We start from the raw sequence: 16444 nt of genomic DNA on the forward strand, positions 1-16444 counted from the left end.
TGGTATCGATCTTTTTAAGTGCGGACTAATGAGTCCTGTGGTAGTAGCAGATCTATGGTGTGTATATGTGTGGTGCTCTCACTCCACCGCCTCAAAGGAGCTAAACTTACACAGACAGTGGATCACCTGGGAAGGGTTAGGGTAGAAGCAGACCTTGCTGATGGCTGCCTTGACCCTTCAAAATCCAACCCGAATCTCTCTCCGCTGAAGGCAGCAGACCCCATTCCCTACTTTCTGTGACAAGCGCCAGAGTTTGCTTGCAGGAGCTTTTCCTTTCAGGTCGCTTCTAGGGCGAAGGCTTCTGGTTTTGTTCAGCACCTCTCTTGCATTGGGAGCTCCTGGCAGCGGCTTCTTTTGCTGCAAAGCATCCTTTTCCTCTCAGCTTTGGCAATTTAGGAAGAACTGTTCCCAGGGGAGGTGGATGAGGGGAGAGCGCCAGGAATGGGAACACATCCATCAGGAGTCCCTGCGTCTCCCTTCTCCCCACTTCCACTCGCGTCGCCACAAATCCCCTCCCCCAAGCTCTTAGCACATAGCACTTGTGATATGTGTAACTGGGGGCGCAGGGGTGCGGGGTATTCCATACAAAAGATGCATCAAAGCGCAGACTCCCCTAAGCCAAACCCAGAGGCACCTGGCACCTGCCCCGATTTGCTGCAATTGGAAGCGGATGGCTTGGGTACTAAATTATTAATTTATTTATTTCCCCTGCTCCCCCGCCCGCACTCCAACCCGCAGAGCAGAAGCCGCGGTCGCGCTGCTCCCCAACCCCCCAACCTCCGCCCGCACCTCGCAGGAGTCTCGCACTTGTAACCGGCCGTCGCCTCCCGGCCCCTGGCGGTCGCGACGCACTCCCACTCGTGGCAAGGCTGGCGCGGCCGTGGGTCCCGGCGGCGGGGGAGGCGGGGGGGAGGTGGCGGGTGACAGATGTACTCCTCTGACAGCTCTCAGTATCAGCCCAGTGGCTCCCTGCCATTGGCTCAGTGCGATGGACCGGCAACGCCGCGCACTATAATAACACTCATGCCTGCCAGCGGCAGCGACTGCGAGTGCGGGCGCCCGGCGCGGGGGATGCTGCGGCCGCTGCCACTGCCGCGCGGGCGGCTCCCGCTGCCCGGCTGCGCCCTACCACGCGGGCTCTGACCCCTCCCGCCTGGTCCCGCCCGGCCCGGCCCCCCTCGTGGCTGCTTCCTCCCCGGGGACTCTACGTCCCCTTTCCTATCTCCTGGCGAGCACAGCGCCGGAGCCCAGGCGAGCGCGGCCGGCATGCGGAGGTGGCAGGGCGCGCACCGCAGCCGGGCATAAGGAACCCGCGTGCCTGCCGCCAGCGCACGGCCGGCCGCTCGCCCAGCCGCGATCCCCAGCCCACCCTCCCGGCCCGGGCTGCGGCTGCGGGCGCGGGTGCGTGGAAGCGGCGGCTGCGGAGGAGAGGCGGCGGCTGCCCCATGGAGTGTTACTACATTGTCATCAGCTCCACGCATCTCAGCAACGGACACTTTCGCAACATCAAGGGAGTTTTCCGGGGCCCTCTCAGCAAGAACGGGAACAAAACTCTGGTAATCTCTCTCTGTCTTTCCCTCTCTGTGTGTCTGTCTCTATTTGTCTCTCATCTAATAGGGCATATCCGGAGGAATGAGTTGACTGATGGATTTGGGAGCTTTCGCGATGTTGTTTGGTTTGCAAAGAATTCCTTTATTCCATTTATTTATCTGATGGGCGTGGGATGAGAATCGGGTGTAGAAGAAGGAAGGAATCTTAGGAAAGCACTGCTTAAATGTTTTCCTGACACTTCAAGAAGCTCTCTGTCCACCACACTCCACAGTGCTGAAGATTATCAATCTCTCCTTATTTCAACAGGACCTTCTAAAAATAGAAAGGAACACTAACCCCAAGTGATCCTGTGACATCTTTCAGTTTAGGCAGCTTGAAGGTGAATGGAGGTGTGGGTGTCTGATATGGAGCAGCGAGCCATGTGGCTGGTGGCTTAGGGGAATAGGCTGGATTGAGCGAGGGTCTCAGAACGAGTTTGTTTCTTGGCTTTTCTTTGAAGGACTGACAGGAAACTTCTCTCTTGAGAAGTTTTCTAATACGGAGCTAAGCAGAATATTCCCATCAGCCCACTACGTTCAGCTTGTCACTCCTTAGAGTTTAGGGATATGGGTGGAAGGTAATCACTGTGTCACAAGTACAGACAGTAGGAAACATGTTAGAAAACAGCTATTCTCACTGACAAGCACAGCTTGTCCTCCAGCACCCAGCAGGAAAAGCACTCTTGATTGGTGGAAGATGTGCTGAGCCTAGAGAGAGCAGAGGGTAGCTTCTACTTTCCACCCAAATCCCATCATCCACAAAGCCTCCTCTCTACAGGACCAACTCTCATGAGCAAGGGTGTCAGGAGAAGTCCACACTTCTCCAAAGGAAGAGAGCAGTAGCATGGAATGCTCTTAGTGTGAGTAGTGAGAGTCCAGTCAAAGTCAGGTGGTAAAAGTACAGGACTTTCTGAAGTCTTGTGCCCACTGGCACACTTCGCTCTAGATGTCTCCTAGTATTCATCTGAAAGGATGGATAGAGTAATTCAAGGACGCACGTAGCTCAAAAGCGAATGCAGTTTTCTCAGTCCCAGACTCTTTATATGTTTAAAAGTGTATACACATTAATAAATAATTCCCTAATATTTTTTTCCAAGAATGAAAAGTTCTCATTTGAAGTTTTCAGTGGATCGAGACACCCATAGAGTGCATTTATTGTACTCTTTGATGCCTTCATTGTTCGGCATGTGTCTATTTGCTCTTTTTGTTGCATATGCCTCAGACTTCCTTAGTTGAGTACTATAGGGTAGGCAGTGTCTAGAAGGATTATTGAAACTGTCTGGACTCTCAGAGAGGTCAGCTAACATTTTAAAGAGCCCCATTTTCAACACCATACATTAGGCTAAGTTTAATTTAAGGACAAGCAAATGAAATGGACAAAGGAGATACTTCCATTGTGTAGAGCTAAAACAGCCAAGAGTTCACAGAAAAATGAGCAGTTATCTGCCAGCCCTGAACTTGTTACAGTGCTGTTCATTGTGCTTCTTCAGTCTCCGTAGGCTTTCCAGGGACCCAATTCGCTTTGTATGACTTGTGTGCTGTGTGGTTGAAGTTAATGAGTGCTTCCTCACTCATGTTGACAAAGGGCAGGTTGAATATGAGTTTTGCCTTTGTAACCTCATGATTAAAATGGGCACATTAAAAGCAGCCACCTAAATGAGATGGATAAATCAAAATATATGCAGATGTCAGAAGCAATAAGCAGGAGAGATGCAGTATGAAATGAAGCTCATAATGTTTCTCATGACTTTAATGACTGAAACTTGTAGTCATGTCAGTCCTTTCCAGACTTTCATAAGCTGTCCTGTTGGAATTTATTGTATGTGTGAGTTTCATAACTTAAATGTTCACATTTGTAATCAACTCTATTTAACACTATTTCTTGATAGTGAGTATGTGTGTGTCTATGTGTTCTAAAAAATGCTTTTTAATGAGTTTTGTCAGTAAGAAAAATGAGATATATGCTCATTCTTAAGTATAATTGGAGAGTCTAGATATATTAATAAAGGATTATGCTAATTAATAAAGACTTGTTCAACTTATGTAATGATGTATTCTTGTCAGTATCTAAAATTATTTGAGCCCTATTATATGTTATATTTTTTCCAAAAATACTTCATCCAGAAGTTTAAGAAATATGAAGCATAAACATAAATATTAACCTAAAATTGGCATATACCATGTGATGAAAATCTTCAAGTTAAAATTTATACATTTCAGGCAGTCTATTAATTTTTTAGTCTTTAAGTTAATAAACAGTCGCATTACATATATACAATATTTTAAAACCTACATTCATATATCAATAACAGAAACCCTTTTACACTCTTTTATAGTTTAATTTCTAATATAAATTTTTTCCTCTAAGATAAAGGAATTAGAATGATGTCCATTTTAATTTCAAGGAGACATAACTAAAGCCATTCACACAAAAAATAAAAGAATTAAATTTTCCCCAAGAAATTAAATTATTTTCAATGTCCAGTTGAATGAGTATTTTTTAATTTCTTCAAATTACAGATTTAATAACAGCAATTGTATAACTTACACTTATTCCTGAGATTAATTTACCATATATACCTTTTAATATGATATGATATGACAAATAAAAAGTTACTTGCAATATGCCCAGTTTATACAGATTTCAGTGTCATTGGTTTGTTGCTTCTTTCCTATATACAATACAGCATATATACTTATGAATTCAATGGCAACTATGAGAAAGTTCAATCCAGAAATTAACTTCTTTTCTTACTAAACCTGTGACTTCCTATATCAAAAATGGCAGCTCTCCTGTAGAAATAAGACCTTGATGAGAAGGTTATTCATGTATATATACACTTATTTGTACCCCACTGTAACCCCAGCATTTGACAGCCTTGAACCTACTCATGAAATTTTCCAAACTAGCAATTTTAATACATTCAAAGGTCTCCAATTATATCATGTCTTAAAAAAAATAGTAAAGTGATTTACTTGTGTCTGTTACAAACTGTATCATCATCTTTTCACATAACTTAGTTTCATGGAATGAGAAATTAATTTTCTATTAGTGACACAAATTATTGTAGGTAAAGTTCAGGGTCTTAAACAAACTTTTTGATCCAAGCGATCTGTTTTCAACTAGTTTGCATTAGAAACTACTTTTTGAATAAAGTCCTTTGTTACTAGAATTTTGCAATTTATACACAGAAATTATTTGACCTACCTATGCATTTTAAATGTTTTAATATATAATTAAATTTGCAGTATATATTTACATGTCATTTCAATGTGTAGTATGAGTTTTGATGTTAGGAATCTTAGATGTCATTATTTGTTGTTGCATTCTGTCTATTAGTTGTTTAGAATTTTCATGTCTCATTTAGTGTTTAAATATCACTGAATTAAAGTACAAAACCTGAATCACTAGCAGTGGAAGATCACACAGTAAGCCAATGCGGTGATGCAGATTTTATGACATATTGTAAATCTTGGAACTTATAAGGATAAACGTGATAGTTTGACCTAAAGATACTATTGGGTTATATACAGTTGAAACCATTTTACTTTTCTACATGTTTCCAAGTACAGAGAAATAGTGCTAAATTAAAATTTAAAATTATGAATTTAGATGTATTTTGCTTCTTATCCTCAAGTGGGCAAACATCCCTAGCTTTTCATCAAGGTCTTCTGTAGGACGACCACCATTTTTAACATGGGAAGTTCCAGGCTCAGTAAGAAAAGAAGTTAATCTATTGATTGGTCTTCAGTTATTGCTATTTACTTTATTCAACTGCACTGAGATGTTTCAACTGTACTGGATTTCCAGAAGCACCAATGATCTGTGTTTAATGTTCCTGCTCATTTTGATTCTGCTTTAAAATTTCTTCTTGTTTTTTTTTTTGACATATTTTCACATTTCTTGTCATTCAGGACATTTACCTATGTATTAATTTTAGAGTAAAAAATATAGTTTTTATTTTGTTTGTGTGTGTATCTTAAATTAGAAGTGACAAAATTTAGGTTGACCTTGAGGTATACCATGTGGTCTTTTATCATTTAAACATAACTTGATTTTCATACAATTCACTTACCTTTTCTGTGTCTCCTAGAAATTATGATTGAAAGGTTTCATTGACTCACTGTAACCTATTTTGGGTACACTTTATGTCTAGAAGACTGAACATACCTATTTCTGAGTTGGTGACATTGAAAAATTAGCATTGATAGAATACTATCTACAAAACAGTTCATCGGTGAGGTTGGAATCAGGTAATAGAGTGGTATGCCCACAGACATTAGCTTTATGAACATGCTCCTACATTCAGTGATTATATATTCTTGTAAGTATCTTTTAAAAATCATGCATTCAATATTAATGACTATGTTGAGTCTTGCTTTTTTGAACTGAATGTTCCATTTACTCTTTGGTGTTATTATAGTAAAACTTTATAGCATATACATCTTTAGAGATATTATTCAAATGAAAAAAATCACTAATAATTAAAAGTTTATTATATGGGCCCAAAAATGTATGAAACACTATCAAGAAGAATAGTTAATCAGCTCAGTAACTATTAACGTAATTTGAATAGTTACTTAGAATCTTGTCTCTACACCTCAGACTTACATCAATATTTTGTGTGTTATTGAGGTTGCCAATTGCATTTTAATTTAAAAATGCTGGAAAACGTAGTCCACCAATTTAATTGGGTTTTATACTGGGATAATTTTTATATTTATATATTTATGTTTATATTTATTGGGGCAGTTTTTTTAGTATGTAGTATTTTAAAAATTTGCATTTCAATATCAACTGAAAATAATACTTTCTAGATTATCACTTCTACACTGCTCTTTCTTCTTTATTTTGAGACAGAATTTTTCTGTGTAATCCTGATTGTCCTAGAATTTTCTCTATAGACTAGTTTTCCTTGACCTCAGAGATCCGTTTTTCTTGCTGGGTAGGGTTTCTCCTTTTTAATATTACCATCTCAAATAATGGCAACATTTAACTGTATATATATTACCTATCAAAGTTTCCTATAGAGATATAAAGTTACTTTTGTTTCTGTGTCTATCCATCATTGGACCAAATTTAAGGAAGTCAAAAGTCTTACCATCACTTGAAGAACATTCATAATGTCTTCCATTTTCATTTGTCACATTTTGGTTTGATTAGTTGGCAGCAATACTAGATCAGATATGTTAGAGAGTGTCATAATAAGAAGCATATAAGCAATAGAGGATGATAAATTCCACATTTGAAGTAACATATTTTATCTGAGAAAGTAGCTCAATGGTACATAACACAATTATCATTCATGAAGTTTTAGACTCAATTTTCAACATCAAAAATAAAAATAAAATAGAATAAAAACATTTTCAGTTAGGCTGCCAATACTTTAGTTATTTTCTTACTATCTCTAGTCTTTTCAAAATTACTTTTAAGTACAGTTTTAGTCTGTAGTTATTCTTAAACATAATTTATACCTGAAATGCTTAGTTTATTTAGGTGAAGACCATTTTATTAATGGCCTTATTATAGACAGTAAAAATTGAAATTTAAAATAATTCTGATGGTGCCAAAGCATTGTAATAGTCTCCTCTAATGACCTAAGGATGAAAGTTAGCTATTGAAGAGGAACACTGTGCTCCAGGAGTTTGATAAATCACTTCACAGAATATAACAAATATAATCTCTGGCGTACTGTAACTTAAATTTAGGAAGGGATTATGTGTTTCTGTCTATCACATTTTATGGTGCCAACCCCAAGGAATATAATTAAAGTAAAATTTTGCTATATATTTTTTTTCTGAAAATTCTATCTTGAAATCATTTAATATATTTCTTCTGATTTTAAATGGAGCCTTGCATCCAAAACAAATAAACAAACAAACAAACAAAAAAATAAAAACCAAAAACAAATGCTTATATTGTATAATGTATTTCTGATGGTGTTTGTAACTGGCAAGGTTTCCTTAATTTTATACTTTCCAGTACAATATAAGATAAAGTGGGGTAATAAATAATTAATACTCAATCTTAGTTGTTAAAGTAAATGTTGTCCATTACTGGATGTACTCTTCTGAACTCTTTAATAATGGCTTGGCGTCTTTGGAAGAAAGGTACATCCTTTCCTCAATGTAAGCACTGTTCATGCACTCGGGGTTTGCAGTAGTAGAGCTATGCTTCAATTACTAGCAGTCTTAGTAAATGAGCTTTGTAGAGTTCAATGTACAATAGCTACTCATCACTCAAATGCTAATTATATTGCAGTAATGAGTTTTGTAAATGTAGTTAGCTTCTACTCTATTAAAGCTTTTTATTAATTTTTTATTTATTTACATTCCAAATGTTGCCCCCTTCCCAGTATACCATCTCCAAATTCTTCATCTTAGAAGCTGGTTTCATACTGTTTGTTGATAGTATATCAGATCAAACACTTTGGTTTCTTATAAAAGAAGAAATTCTACTTTATGATTGCTGAGTCTATTCCTGCCTGTTTCTAATCCACTAATTATTTCCAAATTTCCCATTGACTACTGCAACTACAGAACCAATTCCTTCCTATAATTACATCCTGTGTATATTGACACATGTACTCTCCCATACATAAAGAGCTCTACCATTTCTATGAATTAAATTACTCGAATAACTCTGATGTACAAAACTTCAGCTCCTAAAATGTTTTCAAATAAGGCAACTAAAATATGCAAATACAAAGACAATAGTTGGATGCAAGAGGAAATATATGAGTTGATGTTAATTTTAGAGGTTAAATCAAGAGCTGTTAGCCTGACTTTTTCTGCTATTTATAAAAAGCTTATGATAATTGTTTTAAATATATGTATAACCCATTTCTTATGACTATAACACACTGTGTTATAATTATGCAAAACATCATCCTTACTTTCTGTTGTATCGCCACAGCTAATGACACAAATACTTCTTGAGATAAAATATTAAGGCTAATTTTAAATGAAAGAAAAAATATTCTTAACCTTTAGTAGTGTATAATGCATGGGTGTTTCTTAAGAATGTTTTAAATAGAATTGTTTAAAATAAAGAATTTCCATCTTTCACAAAATTATTCATGAAAACACACAGAATTATGGTCAGATGCATCAACCCAAGGTTACCAGGAACACAGTTGTAGTAGAAAGATGTTGGTGGGTTATATTTGTTTTTACAAGGTAAAATATATTGTGGGACACATGAACTTTTATGAAGAAATCTGTGGACTTTTACTGTGATTAGATTCCATTCATGGTTATCTTAGTTTTTTTCATATTAATGGTAAATAGAAGAGGCTAGGAGGAAGCTGAAGGTCATATTATCTAGTGGATGAGATTACATAGTAATAAAAGCAATGGTTTTGCTTTCATCTATGATGAGACATGACTGAAAGGCAGTCTAGATCATCTGAAAATCCAGTGTATTCCTAGAATGAAAATTTGCTGTTAGCCTGACTTCTTGACCCAGACAAGCTCCTAGGTGGAAGTTTTAGGAATTTCAAATTTTAGTCTCTGATAAGACAAGGAATGGGTGATCACAGAGATAAGAGTCAGAGGACAAGTTGATCAGTGTCTAGGCACCCAGACGAGAATTAAGGGACATTAGAGAAATGTGAATTCAAGATGGCACTTTAGGATTGTAAGCATCAAGGAAAGTTATCAGTAAGTATTACTGTGGAATGGTAGAAATATTTGCCCCTCCTCACACTAACACACTCTCACTTTTGTAGATGACTTTACGAGTTGAAACATTCTCCACTGAGACAAAGTCAGGGTAGTGATGTTTTCAATATCGACGTTAGGTGGAATAAAAGCAGTGTTAGTTGAATGAGAAATGTGAAACCTTTGAGACTTATTGATAATAGACATTTATGACTTTAAAAGACCATGAGCTGACAGTTTTAAATCCTCTGAAAGTATAAAGAATTATATTGGAAATCATAGCCTAGATAGAGAATGAAAGCTAGGAAATTAGGTATAATTAGAGAATTATTGGTTTCTTTGTTTCTTTGACCTTTAAAGGTATATTTTGTAATTAAGATATAATTATATCATTTTCCCTCTTCCCTTTCCCCTCCAACTACTCCCATATCTCCTAATTCTCAACCTTGATGGGATCATTTCTTGGTTATTATTGTTGCATATATGCATATAGATATAAGCCTACAGATATATAAATACAATCTGCTGAGACTGTTATTGTTGTTTGTGTCCACACAATATCATGTCTGATGACTTTGTATCGGATAACCAATCATGAGGCTCATCTCTAGGAGAGACTAATTCTCCAAATCCTAGCAGGTATTAGTTGTCTACAGGTGGGATGCCATACAATTTCCTCTTTCTGAATTAGTGGTTCTATTGATGTTGTCCTTGTTCAGGTCTTGCTTAGGAAGCCATTTCTAGGAGACATGGTCTCATCACTGACTTCCTGTTTCTCTGGCTCTTACAATCTTCCTGTTTTCCTTTCTTTATTGTTCCATGAGGAGGCTTAAGTATAAGATTAGTGTTGTATATGTATCCCTTAGGGCTGGCTCCCCATGATCCAATCTATGGATGTTTGTTTTCTGTGCAGTTGTAGTTTTCTGTAATTTGCAAAAAAAGAAGCTTTTTCTGTGAGGAGTAAGAACAACCTTTATCTGTGGGTGTTAGAATAAGGTTCATAACCTAGTTAGAAAGTATGCAGGTCTAGTATAGTGCCAATATAAATTCTCTTCTAGGATCTATGACTTCATTAGATCCAGGTAGTTGTTTAGGTGTCCAGGACCAGGCATCATTTTCTTGCTACCGAGGGGGCTTAAGTTCGATTAGACAGTTATTGTTTACCAAAAACACATGAGTACCTCTGTATTACCTTTATGTATATCCTGACTTAGCAGTCATTGTTGTGGGTCATAGGCTTCACAACTCAATAAGAAAAAATGGTTTCTTCCTCACCTGTCAGCTTGCTATTTCTTTTCTCCTCCTACACCTTCTTCTCCTTCCTTCCCCTTTTTCTTCTTCTCCTCCCTCTTCTCTATTGACCTTCAACCACCTTGCTTATGAGAGATCCCCTAATTTTTCCTTTCTCCTTTCATATTACATGGGTTTCTTGTGATGACCAGTGTAATTGAAGGTCCAGTTAGACTAAGCTTTTATAATTCCATAGTAGACAGCAGAGGGGTTAGGATAAGGGAGGGTGACAAACAGGAGTTCAATCAGAAGCTGCCAGAGTCATTGTGCTTACTTTTCCTCTTCCTGTGAAGCTAACTCACGCATGATTTCTTAGATCCTCAGAACTTTCCTGGACCTTGTTTCAGTATTCTGAAAACAAAATACATCATCTCTATTCTGACTACAAAGATTGACTTACCAAATTCAGCTGCTTGAGATTCAAATTATTAATGATGACCATTCATTGTCCATATGGTTTTATGCTGCATTAATGATTGATTATAGATTTGGTAGCCCTAAATAACCAATATTTGCTATCTGCAGAACCTGGGGCTGAAAATTCCCAGATGAAAATGCTGAGCATTTTAAGGTGTACTGTGGCCTACTTTCTGCATCCTTGGTGTGCTCACATAGTAGAAAGAAGAGAGATATGTGAGCTTATCTAACTCTAAAAACATGCATCCAGGCTGTGAAGGATTCATGATTGCAACCACTACCCCTAAAAAAGTAAAACTTATAATGGCATCACATTGATAGGATTTCAATAAGTGCATTTTGGGGACAATCATTCAGTCAATAATAACCATCCATACTGTAGTAGTTGTGTTTCTCAGACAAGAAATGTAGAAACATGGAATTCCACAACTGACAACATTTAGAAACTATTTGGTATTGAGTTTGGCCGTATGTCTTACAAAGTGTATGAAAATCAGGAGACTTTGAATAACTTATTGGGAAGGGTTTTAAAGATAATAAATCTTTCCTGAGTAATTGTGTGTGTGTATTCTCTTATCAGTGATGGGGGAAGGGCTTAAATATAAAGCTTTCCAGTGTTTAATGGAAATGTCTCAGCTGGCATAATTTCAGAAGTGTCCGTTCATTGCTCACTGTGATGGTTTGAATATGCTTGGCCCAGGGAGTGGCATGATTAGGAAGTTTTGGCTTGTTGGAGTAGGAATGACCTTGTTGGAGTAGTTGTGGCTTTGTGGGAAGAAGTGTTTCATTGTTTGGGTGGGCTTTGAGATGCTCCTCACACAGACTGGAAGGACAGTTGGCTCCTAGCTTCCTTTGGATGAAGATGTAGAACTCTCAGCTCCTCCGGCAAAATGCCTGCTGGACATTGCATGCTTCCAGCCACAATGGTAATGGACTGAACCTCAGAACCAGTAAACCAGCCCCAATGAAATGTTGTTCTTTATAAGAGTTGCCTTGGTCATTGTGTCTTTTCAAAGCAATGAAACTCTAAGGCATTTCTCCATTTATATATATATATGTATATATATATATACATATATATATATAATACATATATATATGTCAATAATTCATAAAATATCCCAATTTGCATGGATTTTACCCTAAATATTTTAGAGATAAATAAGAACTCTAAGGAAACTTTCAGATATCAGTCATTTCTTTAATTTATAAAGTTCATAAAATCATCTGAAGCTAACTCCTTAGGAAAAAGTTTGGGGGTTTCTTTTGCTGTCTCCAATGGTTTCTGTGTCCATGGTGAAAAGTCTTCAATGTCCTTTATCACTGAAGTTCTGATGCTACAAAATTAATATTTACACTAGGGGGCGGCATAACATTTCCTCTTGTTTCACATTTCAAACAGTAAATATCTCCAAATTAATAAATATGTCAAAAATAGTTATCATAGTTTTATTACTTAAAAGTCATTCTAAAATTTCACTATCAAAGATGATAAAGGTGTGATGTGTCCATTACATGTTTTATCCCAGTTCTTCTCCCCATGTTAATTTGTGACAATTCTCTAACTTAGTCACACGTATTACATAAAGTAAAATCATGATAACATGGAGGGTGTGTCAAAAGGCCTTTGACAGACAGTCTTGGCTTCGAAAGTGTCAGTTTTGCAATTTGAAGTTTGTGGGTTCTTCTCACTATTTTCAATGTAGTTGCTTTATAATCTTCAATGGCAATTTTATTTTAATTTTTAATTAATTTATAATTTAGTTCAATTGAACTTTGCAAGGACTACTCAATTATTCAAAGTTAGAGTAGCATAATGACTGTCATTTTGAAAGAAAAACAGCTAAACCATGAAAGAATTTGTGAAATCATGACATTTCTTGCTTTTGTCCTACTGTCTTTCTAGATTCTTTATGGGAACCTACAGAATCAGTGAGGTCTCTTCTATTTTTATTAGAGTATGTTTCTATAATGACAAGTTTCATTAATTTTTATGCATGAATTATATGTTTAATCTTTCATCATCAAAAATGAAAAAGGGAAATATTTTTGAGTGAATAGTTGTAGCATTTACCAAGCATCCGCATAACAAGAGGAATTAACCTATCTTGAAAGAAAGGGGGTGATTACATACAATCACATTGGTGTATTTCTATTGCTAATCACTGGGCAATTATTGATGCAATATAAAAGAGACATTTTACAGATCATCACTTAAAAGAATAGATACTGTGGTCCCTGTTCTAATTAAAACACCCAGGAGACTAGTTTACACATCGGTTGATAGTAACAGCATCTCAGAAATGCACACTGCATACCACTGCTCTCATCAGCTGTACTGAAGACTATTCATTTTCATATCATCCTATAGGATAGGGCAAGTGAAGTAAATAACAATGATACATCAAAGTAAATTGATCAATTTTGCTATAATACCTAGCATACTTTAATGAGAAAAAGATAATGTGAAAATGTTGTTTACTTGTTATATGCAATCACTCTAATTAAAATACTATATCAGCCGTTGGGTTCAGTATGCTTTATAACCCACTGATACTTTACAAGACAATATTCTTTTGTCTCAGTCTCTTATGTCAAATATGGACAATGTGCCTCCACAGGTTCCTGGAAAGACAGACAGGCACTTGTATCCTCTGAGGAAAGTCTAGTTCTTTCTCTTCTGTTTCCCCTCTTCTTTCCTAGATGTTAACCCTTTCTTCTCATGCATGCTTTCAAATTACAATTAGCTCCTCATAGAATATGGGTTTTGTTTTTGTTTTTGTTTTTTTTTGTTTTTTGTTTTTTTTTGTTTTGTTTTGTTTTTGTTTTGTTTTGTTTTTTTTTGTTTTTTTTTTTGCTGTCAGTCTTTAAATGTAGTATGTTTTCCTCAGGAAATTCATAGAATTCTAGAAACCTTGTCCAAGGCCACTGGGAAAACATTCTTTTCTGAAAACAAGAAAGTAAAGAGAAAAACCAAAAAGAAAAAGAAAAAAAAACTGTTTATTAAGTCAGTTGATATATCAGAGTTCTTCATGCTGGTATGATATGAAAAAAATTAATTAATCCAGCAGACAAAGCTTCAGAGTTGTCATGATTTAAGAAATTAGAAACAAAGAGGATGGGTGTAGAGGAAAGGAAAAAGATAAAAAGAGATGGTAAAAGGACTAAAAAAAAAAAAAAAAAAAAAAAAAAAAAAAAAAAAAAGGACTGAGGGAGGAAAAAGGAAGTACATATTTAAGAGGAATGCCAGGTTCTATGAGACCTATATTAACTTAAATACCAGGATAATGGCATGTCAGGTTTACTCAGCACCATGCCGGTTTATGCTGTGATCCTTCATGTGCGTTAGCAACACCATTCTTGAGCCTCATAATTATTCTCATTTGAAAGATAATACACAGTTATCTGTTCTTCTAGAAATACACACAATAACAGAAACATTCTCTAGGCTGGTCAGCATTCTTTTGTGTTTCAGCAAAGATATAATCCTTAGTGTATGTCTTCAACATACTCGGTTATTTTGTCAGCAACCTCAAGATTAGCAATAGAGAGTAAAATAGTGAATATAAATTACACCTGCCCCCTCTTTCTGGCAAACTAGTTTAGCCACAAGGCTTGGAAAGGCTATTCTATGCCAGGACAGGATGACAAAGTCAATTGAAGATTCTCTAAGGAAATTGCAGAGTTGTTGGGAGGAAAAGGAGGCCACAAAGAGTGTCTTACCACCACTCACAGCAATGCAGATTCGAGCTAGCTAGCAGCAGAATTTTGGCAAAGTAAAATATATTTTGTTTTCTCAAGGTAATATACAAATCTGCCAGTTTTTTAATAACTCTGAATAAGTGTGCTTTATGTTTTATTTGGTGAACTCTTGTTTTATTTTGTTTTCTTTTAACTGGAAAAATCTGGCTGGAGTTATCAAAAATACACAAATTGATATTTTCCAACAAGTTCTGGGTTTATAAAGAGTTTTTACAGTGTCTCCTATAGTTGCTTGATTCTGGTCCTTTTGTTTTTCTATAGTACAAGTGAGTAAGGCTTTAGAAAGATGTTTTAGTTTGAATTTAAACTATATAATGTAAATCCATTTTGTTTGTGGTTTCTGATTATTTCTATATTAATTAACAATAACTGTAAATGATTTATATTTTTGTTGTAGAGCAAAAGTTTTAGGCATATTTAATAATAATATTTAATTATTATTGAAATTTCCTAAATTGAATGGGCAAATTGAGTGAAAGTATTGCTTTAAGAGTAAAAGAAAAAAGGGAAAAAAGGTAGAGAAGTGTCAATTTGTGTGTAGTACATCACAACTGTTAGTTTTTAATCATTTTTATTTTCAGAGATTATAATTCCATCATTTCCCTCATCACCTTCCTCCATCCAAACCCTTCAATATACCCCTCCGTGCTCTCTTTCAAACTCATGGTCTCTTCTATATCAATTACTGTTACATTATGTATAATATACATCCACATCCACATGAGATAATGCAACTTGCTTAGTCCATATAATGTTATTTGTGTGTAAGTTTTCAAAGGCTGATCGATGGGTATTGGATTGCCAGTTGCTGTGCTCTTTCCTTTGGAAGACTATTTCTCAGGTTCTCAGCATGCCTTGGTTTCCTGCAGATTTCTGTGTAGAGTTGACACCTCTTTGGGCTTTCTCCTGCTCACACTAGCCTGACTATTCCTGTTCTTGTTCTGCTAATGGCTTGCATTCATGTTGGTAAGACTTTGTGGGTGTAGCTTTGGGCATTAGTAGAAGACAAACTCTGCTTCTGGCTTTTAACAATATTGCTGATTTCCTTTTCACAATGATCCTTGAGTCTAAAGTGGAGGACTTGTATTGTAATGTAACCACTGGGAAAGGCTCCACAGCTTTGCATTTTGATTAGTTGGAGTTTCCTGTAATGCTCCCTGTCTACTGCAAATTCTTATGAAGGTTGAGGACTACCCTTATTTATATCTGTACTTAAACAAGAACTCAATAAGAATGTAGTTAGGAGGGCAGTGGTGGTGCATGCTTTTAATTCCAGCATTTGGGAGGCAGAGGCAGGCATATTTCTGAGTTTGAGGCTAGCCTCGTCTACAGAGTGAGTTCCAGGACAGCCAGGGCTACACAGAAAAACCCTGTTTTGAAAAAAACAAACAAAAAAGTGTAGTTAAAGATTATGCTGGCTTTAAAAAGTGGTAGTTGACTTATGTTAACAGAAACTGAAAATGTTTTGGCTTCATTTTCATTAAACTCTAGAAAGTCTTTAATTTCTTTCTTTATTTCTTCCTTGACCAAGTTATCATTGAGTAGAGTGTTGTTAAGCTTCCACGTGTATATGGGCATTCTATTGTTTATGTTGTTATTGAGAAGCAGCCATGGTGATCTGATAGGATGCAAAAAATTATTTCAATCATCTTGTATCTTAGAAAGAACAATTTGCAAATTCATCTGGAACAACAAAAAACCCAGGATAGCCAAAACTATTCTCA

General features: G+C 36.5%; 1 protein-coding gene across 2 annotated transcripts in view; it reads left to right on the forward strand.

The window, feature by feature from the left end:
* Positions 1 to 367: 367 nt before the first annotated feature.
* Positions 368 to 16444, forward strand: part of Znf804a (zinc finger protein 804A) — a 226656-nt gene continuing 210579 nt past the window's right edge. The window contains exon 1 of one of the 2 annotated variants that reach the window (XM_031370803.1): positions 368 to 1556. In XM_031370803.1, the coding sequence (XP_031226663.1) occupies positions 1446 to 1556 (111 nt within the window). In that variant the 5' untranslated portion in view covers positions 368 to 1445. The remainder of the gene's footprint in view (positions 1557 to 16444) is intronic. The other variant, XM_031370802.1, reaches the window with a different exon arrangement.

Source organism: Mastomys coucha, unplaced genomic scaffold (genome assembly GCF_008632895.1).
Source record: "Mastomys coucha isolate ucsf_1 unplaced genomic scaffold, UCSF_Mcou_1 pScaffold15, whole genome shotgun sequence".
NCBI classification, from domain to species: domain Eukaryota; kingdom Metazoa; phylum Chordata; class Mammalia; order Rodentia; family Muridae; genus Mastomys; species Mastomys coucha.